Source organism: Mesocricetus auratus, unplaced genomic scaffold, assembly GCF_017639785.1.
Source record: "Mesocricetus auratus isolate SY011 unplaced genomic scaffold, BCM_Maur_2.0 Super-Scaffold_100707, whole genome shotgun sequence".
In the NCBI taxonomy this organism is placed as follows: domain Eukaryota; kingdom Metazoa; phylum Chordata; class Mammalia; order Rodentia; family Cricetidae; genus Mesocricetus; species Mesocricetus auratus.
The window spans coordinates 11,360,091-11,376,738 of record NW_024429269.1 but is presented as its reverse complement, the minus strand read 5'-3'; the positions used below and the strand labels follow the sequence as shown (position 1 = coordinate 11,376,738).

General features: G+C 37.9%; 1 protein-coding gene across 1 annotated transcript in view; it reads left to right on the top strand.

Moving 5' to 3' along the window:
• The window catches only part of Zmym2 (zinc finger MYM-type containing 2), a 75,686-nt gene extending 60,187 nt beyond the window's left edge, over window positions 1-15,499 (top strand). The window contains 9 exon segments of the mRNA XM_040740479.1: window positions 880-1,048; window positions 2,647-2,772; window positions 3,789-3,883; window positions 6,165-6,333; window positions 6,773-6,924; window positions 10,393-10,507; window positions 11,046-11,297; window positions 12,537-12,657; window positions 14,600-15,499. Coding sequence (XP_040596413.1) covers window positions 880-1,048; window positions 2,647-2,772; window positions 3,789-3,883; window positions 6,165-6,333; window positions 6,773-6,924; window positions 10,393-10,507; window positions 11,046-11,297; window positions 12,537-12,657; window positions 14,600-14,792 — 1,392 coding nt within the window. The 3' untranslated portion in view covers window positions 14,793-15,499.
• The last annotated feature ends 1,149 nt before the right edge of the window (window positions 15,500-16,648 follow it).

Here is a 16,648-nt window from a genome sequence, read left to right as displayed (position 1 = left end):
GCATAGAGGCAAGAACATGAGGGAGCTGCTGGTTTTACTGCATCTGTAGTTAGGAAGTAGACAAGAAGTGGACTAGATTATAAAACCTCAAAGCCTCTGCCAAGTGACCCATTTTCTCCAAAGAGGTTCCACCTTGTAACCTTTCAAAACAGCACCAGCCGCTGAGGAGCAAGTGCTCAAACACATGAACATAAGAATAGTTGACACTTATACCCAACAGAAGCCATCTTTTCTATTCTTCCACAGTTAGATTTTTTTCAACTTTTTAACATGGCGATGCGTTTTGTTTGTTTGTATGGTCATCCCAGAGAGTAAGTTGAACAGATGGGTATATGTGCTGTGCCAATGTTATATTTTATATTTGAATTCATCTTCAAAAGAAATGTTTTGTGAAACCATAAGGTTTAGAACCAACATAGACTAGCGATTCTTCTTCTTTTTTTTTTAAGATTTATTTATTTATTATGTATACAGTATTCTGTGTGCATGTATGCCTGCACACGAGAAGAGGGCACCAGATGGTTGTGAGCCACCATGTGGTTGCTGGGAATTGAACTTAGGTCCTCTGGAAGAGCAGCCAATGCTCTCAAGTTAGGAGCCATCTCTCCAGCACAACTGAAGGTTCTTAAAATATTTACTTTGTCACAGATCGCCTGTAGTATGTACAATACTACATTTGAGCTTTCCTTATTTTCCCTTAATTTTTATTTTTAGAGTACCTATATTTTGGGACATCCTTGCTATAGTACACATCTTGGTTTTGATATGTATTCTTCCCAAAGATTTTCTTAAAATTAAATGCATGATCTATTACTATATTATTTAAGAAATACCTTGTATTTTTTAGTATACCTAACATTAAATGCTTTGGTTAATTAGGTGCCCGTTCCTGTGTTTCTGCCTGCTCCATTGGACAGCAGTGAGAAGATTCCCGCGTCAGTTGAGGACCTAAAAAACAAAGTTTCTTCAGATCCTCTTGATACAGAATTGCTTACAATGACAGATATGATGACTGAAGATGGGAAAACAGAGGCATCAAACGACAACAGTGAGTCATAGTTTGTCAATAAGTGGTTTGGGGGATGGATACTATGTATTGTCATTATTACAGTACTTAAAGGCGTATTATGATGCAGGAAAACTTAATATGGGAATAGGAAAAAGAATTATAACAGAAATACATTTCATATTAAGAGATGCACACTTTGGCTCTGCAATTGCTCTTGTAGAAGACCTAGGTTTGGCTCCCAACACCCACATACTTACATCTGTTTAAATTTAGTTCCAGAGGTTCTCATGCTCTCTTCTGGCTTTTACAGGCATAAGATATGCAAGTTATGCACAAATATACACACATGCAAAATACCTGTACACATAAAACAATATATATGTATATATATATATATATATATTTTTTTTTTTTTAAAGAGAGATACACACCCTGGCTTGAGCCAAGTATGCTCTATTCTAAGCTTGATGTCCAGTGAAATGATTTGTTTCATTTTTGTTTTATTTGGAGATGAAATCTTGGTATATGCCCTGGGAAACAAACTGTTGGGCTCAAGAGGTCCTCCAGCCTCACCCTACCACTACACACATACTTAAGTTCTCAAAGAAATTCAGTGTTTTTAGCTGATTTATGTGTTGCAGCACTTGTATGAGTGGTACCTGTGGAGGTCAGAAGATAATGTTGCATCCTCTGGAACTAGAGTTACAGATGCTTGTGAGTCACCAAGTAGGGGTTGTGAACTGAACCAGGTTCTCTGCAACAGTAGCCATTTGTTCCTGATCCTGAGCTACTCACTCCGTTTGTTTTTTTTTTTTTTTTTTTTAACTAATAGGATGTGATTTGAACTTCAACTTAGTTATTTTTATTAGTAACTTGTAGTTTTCCAAGATTTTATTTTGTACTAGATTATTTCCAGTATTATTTTGTTTCTTACATTAATCAAATATAATTTGTTTTATCTAAATCAGAATTTATTCCACTTTCTGTTAGGACACTGTTTGCATGATTTAATATGAGTGTTTTGTGGATGGTTCTGTTCCTTGGAATATTTATTCCTATTCCTAGCCTTTTGGTGATTGATACTCAGAATCCCTTTTTAGTCCTGAACTGCCTGATTGTCTTTACACTAGAAGACAATTGTAGTAGTGGTTTTGCAGTACTGTTAGGGCACTGTACAATTTAGTAGATTATAACTAGTGGTATGGTGTTTGTTTTTAATTAAAACAACATAGAGATACTCACTTACTTGTTGTATTCAGGACACTGAGGCAGAAGGAGCGTGAGTTCTAGGTGTGCCTGCTATATAACATGGCAAGACTCTGTGGAAAAACACATCAAACTCTGCCTGACACATGCATGGCCATGTGAAGTTATATATGCCACACTAGCTGGTTCTGTCTTTCTGTCTGTCTCTTACACACACACACACACACACACACACACACACACACACACACACACACACACACACACAGAGAGAGAGAGAGAGAGAGAGAGAGAGAGAGAAAATACTCTAACGAAATTGTTATAGTAGCTTATCTATTAAGATCGGTATGTACTTTTTCCTTTGGCAAATTAAGTACAGATACTGAATATTTTGAAAGTTTGATTTCTAATAAAATTATTGCTTGTTATAGGTGTCATTATTGAGACTGACATAATTGGTTCAGATCTCACAAAGAACTCTGACCCAGATATACAATCCAACATGCCTGATGTACCATATGAACCAGATTTGGATATTGAAATAGATTTCCCCAGAGGTACTTAAATATACTACTTTATCATTGTTAAATCAATCTGTAGAGATGTATTTAAAATGAATGATCATCAATGTTAAGTTATTGCCCATTGTCTCCATAATTGTTTCTTATTTTCCTTTTTTTTTTTTTGGGTGGGTGGTGGAGTTGTGAGGAATGTGCTTTTCCACTTAGCTGTATCCTTTACCCTCTGCTTTTTCTTTTCCCAACTAAAACTGGATTCATTACAGGAACTTTAGATACTAGAGAAGAATACAATACTTTCTGTTCAATTAAAGGTATTGATAGTGCTGTGGTGGAGGTAGGGGTCAGGGTAGGGCTTTGCTCCATATTCTGGGTGGGCCCCGCAATTCACCTCAGTCCTCGCCCAGCCTCTCCAAGTCATTTTTATTGCTTCTTCGCTGTTTAGCTAAGATCCCCAGTCCAGCAATTGAACAATGGCAAAATTAAAGGTCAGCCCCTGCTATGTATCAAGATCTGAGTCAACCTGTTCTAATGAGAAGCAGTCTCAATAAAAGAAGCCTCCTGTTATAGTACATACCTATGTAGTCCTGCTACTACGGCAGGAGAACTGGAAATTCTATAAAGTGAGTTCCAGACCATAAACAGAGAGAGACGGATATGTTCCTTTTTTCATCCCCCTTCCCCCCCAATTTTTGAATTCCTATTGAGTGAAATGTAAAGCATTTCATGAAAAAGACTTAATAGATTAAACTGGATTGATTGTCACTTTAGGTTTTCTAACTAAATTTTTAGTTGTTTGCTCTTTCTGGTATCATATAGTTCTATGAAATTTCTGTATTGATACTTGTTATATATGGCTTTTTAGGAACATGAACAGAGTTTACCAAAACTCAGACTATATTAGGTATGATAAATCTTTTATTCTCTAAACTGTCTCAAACTTATTCCCATGTTTGAATGATCATTCCTGTCACATGACTATTTCTTTATTGGATGTGTTTATAATATAAGCCTGTACTGTTTGTTTTATTTAAAGTAAAATATTCTCTTGTCAGCTGCGGAGGAGCTTGATATGGAAAATGAGTTTTTATTACCCCCTGTTTTTGGAGAAGAGTATGAGGAGCAGCCTAGACCACGATCTAAAAAAAAGGTACAGAATTTGTTAATGGTTTTATGTCTTGTAGTCACTTAGTATCTCTGTAGCAGCATCTCAGACAGAGAAAGATGCATTGGTGTCATTTTTTATGCCTGCCAATATAGGAAGGTAGATATATTTTAATACAAGGTCAAAACAGAAAATATTTTACTTAAAAGGTTCAACTCTGACATTAGAATGAGCATGGTGGTATATAACTGTAACCAGCAGTGAAGCTGAAGTAGGATGATTGTCTCAGAAAGGAAAGGAGAGGGGCGAAGGAATCGATGATTTTCAAGGGATTAATTTTTTCATCAATATTTTTGATGTGGTTAATCAATAAAGGAGGTATGTTTTTCTTCTTTTTTTTCAGTAGTTTAATGCATACAATTTATTATGTTTTTTTTAGACAGGATCTTGTAATACATAATTTAAGGTTAGATTTTTTTTGTTATTTTTAAATGGAAGACTGAATATATTTTTAAAAAGCAGAAAATATAAATACATTTTCAGATGAATTAAAGAATTGACTATTAAGATTTCAGGTGTTCATATCAATAGTAGAGCTTTTGTTTTGTTTTGATTTTGAGACAAGGCCTCTCTAAGTAGTGAAGTTTGGGCCCAAGCCCATGACCCTCTTGCTCTAACCACCCAAGTACTGCCATATGAGATATTTGTTTTTTATACTTTTTTATTATATATTTAAATTAGGACAAGCTTGCTTGCCATGTCAGTCCCAGATCCCTTTCCCTCCCATCCATGCCCATTCACCCCAGGTAAGGCCCTCCATGGGGGAATCTCTAGAGTCTGTCATTTCAGGGAGGGCCCAGGCCCTCCCCAAAGTGTCCAGATTGAGAAAACATTCCTCATTGTGAGATGGGTCCCCAAAGTTCATTTGTGTGCCAGTGATAAATACTGATCTACTACCCAAAAACTACATAGATTGCCTGAGTCTCCTCACTGACACCGATATTCAAGGGGTCTGGATCCTCCCTCTCTGTCACTGGGTTCCAGGAGTTCAGTTCTGTGTTTAGCTGTCGGTGTCTGCCTCTGTTTCTGTCTGTCACTGGATGGAGGTTCTAGGATGGTATGTAAGGTAGTCGTCAAAATCATTATTAGGGAGGGGCATTTGTTATAGTCTGTCCACTACTGCTTAGTTTGACAGTTGGTGTCATCCTTGTAGATCTCTGGAAATCTCCCTAGTGCCAGATCTCCCCTCAAACCTAGAATGGCTCCCTGCATTATGGCATCTCTCATCCCGTTCTCCTCTGTTTTTCCCCCAACTCGACCTTCCTGCTCCCCCATGTCGTCTTCTCCCTTCCTCTTCTCTCCCTCTCTTTTTTCCTGGCTCCTTTTCCCCTCCCCCACCGTGTGCTCCCAATCTGCTCAGAAGATCTTGCCTCATTCCACCTTCTGTGGGGTACCATGTTTATCTCTCTTAGGGTCCTTCCTGTTTCCCTGCCTCTCTGGCAGTGGGATTGTAGGCTGACACTCCCCTGCTTCATGTCTAAAAATCCATATATGAGTGAGTACATACCATGTTTGTCTTTTTGTGACCGGGTTACCTCACTCAGGATGGTTTCTTCTAGTGCCATCCATTTGCCTGCGAATTTCAAGATTCCATTGTTTTTTCCTCTCTCTGAGAGTGTGTGTGTGTGTCTGTCACGCGTGCACTCGTGCACATGTATGTTTAACTATATGTCCCCATCTTTGCCTTCTGTCTGTGTCTCTTCTGTGTTTCCTCCCTTCTCTCCCCATCTCTCTCCTCATTTCTCTCTCTCTCTCCCTCCCCCTCCATCTCTTTTTCTCCTCCCTCCCTCCCTCCCTCCCTCCCTCCCTCCCTCCCTCCCTCCCTTTTTTGCAGGGGGAGTGGGGGTTTGAGACTGGGTTTCTCTGTGGCCCAGTCTATATGGAAGTCACTTTGTAGACCAGGCTGGCCTTGAACTCAGAGATCTGCCTGTCTCCCTCCCAAATGCTGGGATTATGAGTACATTTCTTTTGAAGTTACTAAAAAATTCTCCAGTCTTCAGTGTCAACTTGACATTTAGAATCCTATAATTATTATTGTTTATCTTATTTTTCATTAATTCTGATTTGTGGTTTGTATAGAAACATTCATGGAATTAGATTTCAAGAAGCAATATGGATAACTAGCATCAGTTCTCAGAATACCAGTCAATTCTAACATAAATAAGTACAGTTCTGTTTTATTTGCTTTTCTTCAAAGATAAATTGATAGAATTCATGGGATAATGTAGATTCAAAGGAAGGATTTACAGTACTGTTTTATTGCCAGGGAACCAAGAGAAAAGCTGTATCAGGATACCAGTCTCATGATGATAGTTCTGACAACTCAGAATGCAGCTTTCCTTTCAAGTATACATATGGTGTAAACGCATGGAAACATTGGGTCAAAACTAGGCAGCTCCATGAAGATCTTCTGGTGTTAGATGAGCTAAAATCTCGTAAGTGTTTTGGTTTTTTTATCCTAAGTTCTGTTTAAAAATCTGTTTCTGTAATTAATTATCTTTAGTATTTTCTTCAAGATTTAATTCAATTTTTCCCTGAAGATTTATTATTTAATATGCATGAGTTTTTGCCTGCATGCCTGGTGTCCACCAAAGCCAGGGAGGGTGTTGGATTCCTTGGAACTGAAGTTGCAGACAGTTGTGAGCTGCCATGTGGGTTCTGGGGATCAACCTGTATCCTGTGGAAGATCGGTTATTGCTCTTAATTGCTTAGTCATCTCTCCAACCTCAGGATTTAATTTTATTTATGTCTATGTGTGTATGTGTGCCTGAGGAAGCCAAAAGAGGGCATCAGAGTTAAAGCAGGAGTTAAAGGCAGTCAGCTGCCCAGCATGATGCTGAGACATAAGTTACTGATTATTTTATTTCTTTTTAGCTAAATCAGTAAAGTTAAAAGAAGATCTACTCTCTCATACCACAGCTGAGCTCAACTATGGGTTAGCCCATTTTGTCAATGAGATCCGACGACCAAATGGAGAAAATTACGCACCTGACAGCATCTATTACCTCTGCCTTGGTATACAGGAGGTAAGTTTTCAAATATAATAAAAGTTATGGTCGAATTTTTTGATACATAGGTGTGTCTCTGAAAATTTAAGGATCATTTTCTCGAACTTATATGTATGTGTGCATATGTGTGATGGGTGCTCACAGAGGCCAGAGAAATTATCATATTCTTGGAGCTGGTGTTTACAGGTGTTTGTGAGCTGCCTGATGTGGGTGCTGTATTTGAACTCTGATCTTCATATTGAACAGTGTTTTTGGGTGAGTCATTTCTCCAGTCTCAAGTTTCTGGAATATCTATTGGCTTACCAAGAAAGGTAGAATTCAATCCCTTTGGAAATACCTAGGGTATATAAAAGATATCTAGGGCATATAAAATATTTTCCTAGATATTTTGTATCAAGACAAAAAGCAACAATAACAATTGACTTAACTGTGCACTTCCCCCTCCCCTCTTGTTTTAAAACAGGATCTCAGTGTATAGCCCTGGCTGACCTGGGACCCACAGAAGCCCACCTCCCTCTGCCTCTTGCATGCTAGGAATTAGCACATGCGCCACCATGCCTAGCCTCATGAATCTTTTGTGGGGGATCTTACCAGTGTTGTGTGTTTGGGGATGACATTATTTTTTAGTAGTTGGAAGTAAATGAATTCATAGACGGTTAGCTACAGAATTCCCTTTAGAGTTACTCATGTTTATAAATACAGGATATAAATATATGTACCTAGACCACACTAGCAATGCTAAGTAACTGTATATGCCCTTTGTTTCATGAGGCATAATTTTTGACCATGCAGATGTAATGACCAACTATTTTTTGTGTAAAACAAAGCCCTGGGGTTCAGTAGGAAAGGAAAGAAAGTTTTAGGCTTTTCTTGTTATTCTAATCCAGGTCTATATTTTCATTATGTCTTAGAGTCTACATAAAATTTAAGCACCTTCTAAACATATCCTAAAAATGAACTTCTAATTTCTTCTGGTTGCTTGGTTAGCTTTGAAGGTTTGTTTCTTGTTTTTAATATTTTCATTCTTTGAGAATTTTTCATAGTATATTCTCTCTTCCAACTCCCAAGCCTCCCTAGACAGAAACTTTTCATCATACCAGAATTTATTCTAGGATTTTACCTTTGAGTATTTTAGAGGTAGGAATGTGGCAATATTTTGTTTTAAAGCTTTGCACTATAAATTTAAGAGTTGAGCAATTGCCTGTGTAGTTAATTTAAGTTCTTGTTGCTGGAGTTTCTTTCCAGTCTGCTCCTACAGCCAATCAGCCCCAAATAAACACACAAAAACTTATATTAATTTATAAAGTGTTGGCTAGTGTCTAGGGCTTCTTACTGGTTAGCTCTCTCTTAATTATTAACTCATAATTACTAATATATGTATTTCTACATGGCCTTATCTTACCAGAGAACCACTGGCGTGTCCTATCTCCCTGGTCTCTACATGGCATCTCTCTTCGGCTTCGCTGTGTCTCTCCTCCTCTTTCCTCTCGTAGCCCCACCTATATTTCCTGCCTATCATTTGAGGCTGAAGGACTGCAGGACCTGGCGAGACAGAAATCTCCATCTTCAAGTTATATATAAATGAATACTTCTCAGTAATTGCTAAAATACACAACCAACTTTCTTACATTCATGAGACTTTAAGACTGTAGCATTTATTACATACTATAAAATATTTATAATGTTTAAGAAATGAGCTTGAGTTTTGCTAATTTTCATTTTAATATTTCCTGTTTACTGGACATTGACATGTTTTGGAAATTGCCATACTCGTGTTGATAGGTTACATTAACTAATTGCTAATATTTGATTTTCTGTGTACCCATGCTAAGCATTGGATGTACCTACTCTTATTCTTTTGCCTTGTTCTGATGAAGAGAGATGCTATAAGTAGTAGCTTGTCCCAATTATGTAGTTCATAAGTTTTGAATCTGGACTGATTATGGTTAGCATAGTACTTGGGAGACTGAGGCAAGTAGACTTATGAGTGTGAGGTCAGCATGGGCACTGCATTGTAAGTTCTTCACTAGTCTGGACTACATAGCAAGACCATGTTTCAAAAAAAAAAAAACAACAAAGACCCCTCTCCCCCCAAAAAATAAACCCCCAAAACGACACACAACAAAAGAAAAAAAATCAAATAGAATCTGATGAGTTTGACTTAAAAAATCATTATAAACCAGGCATGGTACATGGTACATGCTAGCATATATGAGGCAGGACGGTTGTAAGTTTGAGACCAGCAAGGGCCATGAGGGAGAATAGCATGGGAGGCTACTATAATATGGTTTGCTCAAGGATTTGAAATATTTATGTGGTCCTCTATCCAAGGAGTATTTATAGCACAGTTTCAGGGCAAGTATCTATCAATTCTATCCAAGTACCTCAGTGAAAGGTATAACAGTGGGGCAGGGATAAGGCTCAGTTGGTAAAGTGCTTGCAGTACAAGCTTGAGGTCCTGAATTTGGACCCTCAGCACCCATGTAAAAAGCCAGGTGTTGGTGGTATTTGCTTGTAATCCCAGGAGGAGATGGGTTCCCTAGGGCTTCCTGGCCAGACAGTCTGCCTGAGTCAGTGAGAGACTCTGTCTCACAAAAAAGTGGAGAAGCAATTAAGGAAGCCATTCAATGTTCACATATGACCTCCACATGCATGTGTATGCACATGTGTGTTCCACAGATGTGTACACAGCGTGAAAGACTTTAAATTGGATTTCTCTGAAATACAGGTAGAAATTTCCTAGACAGAAAGGATGAAAGGAAAATGGCATTCCTAGAAGACAGAGTCAGGCAGTTTCCTAGGAGCCATGTTTAACATGTTAGATGTCAGGTATGAAGTACAGAGTGTGATAGTAAAAGTCATACCGTAAAGGGCCTGGACTCTTTCAAGTGAAAAGAGTTCCTGTTCAGATTTCTGCTATGTTGGAGACAATGCCCAGACCCCTGAGCACACCAGACAGCTCCTCCACCCTGGTTAGGGTCTCCTCAATGTTTTCCTTTAATCATTAATTATTCTTTAAAACGACAAGTTTTTCTTCATGTGTGATATAAACTGGAGTCATTCTATATTTTGTCTGACTGTGTGTGTATGTGATATGAAAGTCCGTGCCTGCCACACTGCACAGATAGATGGCAATCAGAGGACCATACTGTAGAGTGGGTTCTGAGATCCCTTACATGTCAGGCTTTTGCATGCCAATTGCTTTACCTGCTGAACCATTTCTGTGGCCTAGACTAATGATTCTTATCCAGTGTTTACATTCAGGATTTTGTATTATACTTTTCAGCTTTGCATGTTTAAGCAACAGGTTAATTGGTAATTTATGCCTTTTCAATTTGTACACACATACCCATCCATGGCCAGTAATCTCTTGTGTTTATTAGAATCCTTGATTTTCTTAAACATACAACTTTTTCTTAAGAAATGAAAAGTGTAATACATTGACTGCTTATAATTAGCTGGTTTCCTCCAATAATTTTTTTGTAGTACTTATGTGGTAGTAATCGAAAGGACAACATATTTATTGATCCAGGATACCAGATGTTTGAGCAAGAATTGAGTAAAATACTCCGAAGTTGGCAACCAAGCATCCTTCCAGATGGTAATTTTGTTTTTAATATGTGTTAATAGTTGATAATGGACTTGTTGCTTTTATAGAAAGTATGTTAAGTAAAGTTAGGAAATGATTTAAATTAGAATGTAAGAGCTTGTGCCCATGAGCTCACTTGCAAATAAATAGTAACTAATGTTTCTGAAGAACTTTGTAAAACATGTGCCCTACTTTCTTCAAATTCTGATGTGAAGAAAATGTATTTGTTTATGAGAAGAAGCACATGTTGTTTTCAAGAATTATATATATTTCAAATTATTTTCTGATCATAATGTGTTTGTCCTACTAAAGGATAGAAGCAAGCATCCTGTACCTTATTCTGTGGAAGGTGGTTCCATAGGCTGTTCCCCAACCTTTATATTGTTAAAAGAACTAACCTGTAATTTTGAGAATTTTGAGGTTCATTCACATTTTCCTAATGTGAATAGTGGATTGGCATTGGGCTGTTTTAAATTCACTTTATTTCTAGATGGTTAAATTAAAACTGTTGTATTTATAATTTTTTAAAAAATAGTTCTCTCTATTTAAGGGTCAATATTCTCTCGGGTTGAAGAAGACTATCTCTGGAGGATAAAACAACTGGGATCACACTCTCCAGTAGCTCTTTTGAACACCCTGTTCTACTTTAACACTAAGTATTTTGGTCTGAAAACAGTGGAACAGCACTTAAGGCTTTCCTTTGGCACCGTGTTTAGGCATTGGAAAAAAAATCCTTTAACAATGGAAAACAAAGCATGTCTTCGTTATCAGGTGTCTTCCTTGTGTGGAACAGACAATGAAGGTAGTGTAACCTTTTAAAATCAAAATTTATCTTTATTTCCTGTGTGCTTTGACTGCATTATGTATGTGCATCACATATATGCAGTGCCTGAGGGTGCCATAAGGGTGTCAGATCTCCTGGAACTGGAGGTAAGACACTGTACAGGTTCTAGGAACTGAACCCAGGTCTTTTGCAAGAGTAGTAAGTGTTCTTAACCTCTGAGTTACCACTGGCCCCAGTAGCCTAGCATTTTTATTTGGAGATTGTTTGTGGTGGGAATATTCAAGCTTTTTCTTACTAAAAGCCCACCTCAGCCAATCTTTAAGAGCCTAAACAATTGCTTTCATAAAACACAACAAAGTTGTGGTCTCTTCCCCCCCCCCCCCTTCTTTTTTCTTTTTTTGAGACATGGTCTTTCCTGTGTATCCTTGGCTTGTCTGGAATTCCCTGTGTAGACTAGGATGGCCCCAAACTCGTAGATATCCATTTGTCTCTGTCTCTACCTTCAAATTGTATCTTAAAATGTCTTTTTTGTTGTTGTAATTTGTCTTAAATCGGAGTTCTAATTCAAACTGGCCTCAAACCATATATCCAAGAATGACCTTGAAACTGTGTGATCCTGATTCCTTTGTTGAGACTACAGACATGAACCACTGCACCTGTTTATATGCTTAGCTGGGGTTCAAACTCAGGCGTCAGGCATACTAGGCAAGCATTCTACCACCTGAGCTATATTCGCAGTCTCTCCATTCCTTTTGTTGGAAAGTTACACATTATCAAAACCTACCACACAGAAAACTCTGAAGAGAACCTAATCCTATACTGATCAAACAGGTGCTATGGGTAGCTAGTAATTTCTTTCCTCAGAATTGGTTTTAGGGTGTTGTTAAGTAAAACCAGCGAGTAAAATCAGTTGCTGTACAAGTCTGACCACCTGAATTCAAATTCTAGTGCCCACATAAAAAGCTAGATGCAGTACGGTGCGTTTGTAATCTCAGCACTCTATGAGACAGGAGAATCACCAGGAAGCTCATACATAGGCCAGCTAGCCTGGAGTGTGCACTGCAGAAGCAGAGAGACCCTGCCTGGGATAGGTAGGTAGAAGACAAGAACTGGCTTTTAAAACTCCTCTGACCTTCACATACACACTGTGGCACGCTGTGCCCATATTCATGCATATAGCATACATACACATATACACAAGAAAGAAAAAAAGATTGGTTTTAGGAGGCTTACTTTTAGTATTGTTACTTTTTAAAGATAAAATTGCTACTGGAAAACGGAAACATGAAGACGATGAGCCAGTATTTGAACAAATTGAAAACACAGCCAACCCTTCTAGATGTCCTGTGAAGATGTTTGAATGCTACTTGTCTAAAAGGTGAACATTACTGATATTTGACTTTTACTTTGTAGTACGGGTGTATTAAACTTGTGGCCTCAAGCATCCTAGATTAAGTACTCTACCACTGAGCTACATGCTCAGCCTGATACTTGACTTCTTAAAATGTTTGTATAAGTTGGTTGAATTTGACACTGTTAAGAAGTGATGGCATTGCCGGGCAGTGATGGCACACACTTTTAATTCCAGCACTCAGGAGGCAGAGATCTTTGTGAGTTCAAGGCTACCCTGGTCTACAGAGAGAGCTCCAGGACAGCCAAGGCTACACAGTGAAACCCTGTCATGAAAAACCAATATAAGCCGGGTGTTGGTGGCGCATGCCTTTAATCCCAGCACTTGAGAGGCAGAGGCAGGTGGATCTCTGTGAGTTTAGGGTCAGCCTGGTCTACAGAGCGAGTTCCAGGACAATCTCCAAAACAATACAGAGAAACCCTGTCTCGGAAAAAATCAAAAACAGGAAAAAAAAAAACTAATATCTCACACACACACCCCAATCTCTCTCTCTCTCTCTCTCTCTCTCTCTCTCTCTCTCTCTCTCTCTCTCTCTCTCTCTCTCTCTCTCTCTCTCTCTCTCTCTCTCTCTCTCTCTCTCTCTCTCTCTCTCTCTCTCTCTCTCTCTCTCTCTCTCTCTCTCTCTGTCTTTCTCTCTCTCTCTCTCTCTCTCTCTCTCTCTGTCTCTCTCTCTCTCTGTCTCACACACACGCACACACACCTGACCAACCTATACCCATTAAGAAGTGACAGTACTTATCAATTTTTGAGATTTCTTTCTTTGCTTAAACTAAAGTTTATATTCCAAAGTTATGGTCAGCTTTAACTCTAGAGCCCTCTTGTGAAATACATAACACATAGGCTTTAGGCCTCTCGTCCATGTTAAGCAGTCACTCTTTATTAAAGATAACACTCTGCTGTTGTCTTTTATATTAGAGAATTAGAGCAGTTCTGTTGCTTGCCAAGCAGGGACAGAAACTTTCTGTTTAGAGATAACTATTTTAGGTTTTTCTGGTATTGTCTCTATCTACTTGATTGTCTACAACTAGAAAGAGGCCATATACTATATAATAGTACATGGCTTTATACAAACAGGTTGCTGGCCACTGTTTGCCAACTCCTAGTGCAAAGGTAGGTGTGTTTCAAAGTAGGTACAATGGGTAGAGATGAAAACAGTTTTTTTGAAGACATTCTTTGGAAGGTTCCCCAGTTGCGTGACTACTGTCTTCCCCTGTCTGAAATTAGCAGGCACTGTTGAGGCCTCTGTCAGATAGTTTCATTTTGAGTGTTGTTTTAAATAAGCACTCTGACTTTCAGAAAAAGGACAGAGTTGGGTTTGTAAACAACTTCTCACATCATAGTATGGTTTCCAGGGTGGCTCTTAAGAACTTCTAAAAGTATGAACTTTACCTCTAGCATGCCCGTGTTTATAACTGGTGTAAAGGTAGATTTCTTTGGCTCTATTCTGGACCATTAATTTAGTTCATGGATTTCCAGTTGGTTATTTGCCAGATGGGAGTTCCTTTCTCAGTATTGTCTTGTTGGTTTTTAATGTTTTTTTTCCCCTGTTGTATAATGCTATAAGGCTTTTTAATGTGTTGCATATTTTCATCATTTTAAGTCATTTTTCACATTTACCTTTTCCTGAAATGGACATGCACTGTTAAATTAATGCAGTTGAGATTATAATTGGCCCCAATATAAAAATGACTAAAATAATAGTGTATATATTAGTAGGGTCTTGGAGTCTATGAAATATAGGGAGCTCATGCTTTTGTCACAAAATTTACTGATAAAACAATGCAGTTATCAAGGCAGAAGATGCTGAGCACATCTGATGCTGGGGGCTGAGTTGTTCTTGAAAGAAGTAAAGTTATGGGGATTTTGTTCTGTTATATGAAATTGACTTTTTCTCTCTCTTCCTCCAAAGTCCACAGAATCTTAATCAGAGAATGGATGTTTTTTATTTGCAACCAGAATGTTCTAGTTCTGCAGATAGCCCTGTGTGGTACACATCTACTTCCCTGGACCGGAACACCCTGGAAAATATGCTTGTACGGGTTCTTCTAGTAAAAGATATTTATGATAAAGACAATTATGAACTGGATGAAGACACAGACTAAAAGGACCGTTTCAGAAGCTATGGGATAACACAGCATTAGATAGTCATGCTGCTAGATCTTTACAGGAAAACATTTCAAGTTTACTCCTTCTGTTTTGAGTTTTGTAGCAGTGTACCCACACTGGGTATTACCATGTAAATAATCTGTGAGTGAAAGTTGCCATTATTCTATGTAGTGGTTTTAGGATACTTAACAAATACATCAAATTCTTTTTTTATTATTATTTATTTGATTAGGTATGTTTGTAACTTTTTACATTACAAAATACGAAGAGAATGTGCCATGTATAAGTTTTCTTGTTGCACTGCTCTACTGTGGCAAAGCTCCCTCCAAAGGGTGTGCTTTTACTGCATTCTTGACCAGACGGTTGTGTATGAGTAGCACTACTCAAGTTTAGAACTTGCAGTGTCTTTCAGAATTTTTAAAATAAACTGTAAACTAATAGGCTGGGTTTTTTTTTGTTTTGTTTTGTTTGGGTTTTTTGTTTGTTTGTTTTATGTTTGAATTACTGAAGCCTTACCAGGTTATGTAGAGGATACCATCTTCTGTACCAAAAATAGATGAGAATGCTGTCGATACTGGTGTTCTGTAATGTGAACCTATGCTGGTGAAAACAACTTTATGTTCCCCTTATTAAAACTTAGTGTCCTTTTCTCACTTGTGACTTTCTGCATCACCCCATCAATAAAAAAGTATGTATATATGTACATATATGTAAGTAGAGAGAGAGAGTGACTGTAACTTAAAAACAAGATTAAGACATTTTTCTTTGTAAAATGTCTGGTGACAGTGTAAGACTGTTTTCTTTTTCCATGTCAAGCATCAGTATATGACCCTGCCCCAAGGGTGTACAGATCATGCTGCACTACAACTTGCATAGCACTCTCAAGTTTTACCACTCTTATGAAAATTCTTGTGCCTGCTTCCAAAAGTGACTGATTATGCAGGGCAGAATTATTTTTAGAGATTCCACTCCTGAAATAGTCATTTTTGGAAAGTCAAGCTACTTGAAGGGAGATAGTGTCACACTTTCCTACAAAGATACCAGTTGAGAATGCTGAGTAATCCAGATGATCAAGAAAAGAAACTGGTGGATAAAGTCGGTTTCAGAGGAAATCATACTTGATGTTAGATTGTTTGGCTTTGAAATTTTAATTACTTCTTATAGAAGCTGACATTTTAAATATCTTTGTGCTTCTGCATAGCAGTTTATCTGTTCACAACTTTTAGATTAAGGACATTTACTTCACTTATACTCTCTAAAGACTGAGTAAAGTGGTAGCTGAAAATACTTGGCTGACTTTGTGTAGCATGTGTGATGTTACTTTATTATTTCTGAATCTTGAAATCACCATGGTGATACTAGTTTTTAAAATAGTTCTGAGAGAAATTGGTCTGTTTTCCACAGTTAGTAGACACTATCTACACAGCCATTGCACATTTCTCTCTCCCTTAGGATAAATTTTAGCATACTAAAGAAATTTTATCAATCATGATTTTGAAAATTTCACATGTATAGCCACTGGTCATTCAAGCAATAACTATCCAAAAAATTTTTTTTGGCATGAAAATTTGCAGTGTACTAACTTTTTGTAAGTTTGAATACCTTGACTCCCTTGGTTTTATATTTGAATCATTCGACTGACAGTATCAAATCCATTACAATTTACTAAGATTGAGTCCCCCATTCGCCTGGTGAATGACGCTGGAAACACTTCAAACAGAACGCAAGTTTCTTGGCTTTTCAGTGCTCCTTCTGAAACGCTTTTTACTAGAAATGCATATTGTGACTAAAGACTGGTTAATCCAACCGTCTTTTATTCCTCAGAGTGGTGCTAAAGCCCATCAAAAAGCAA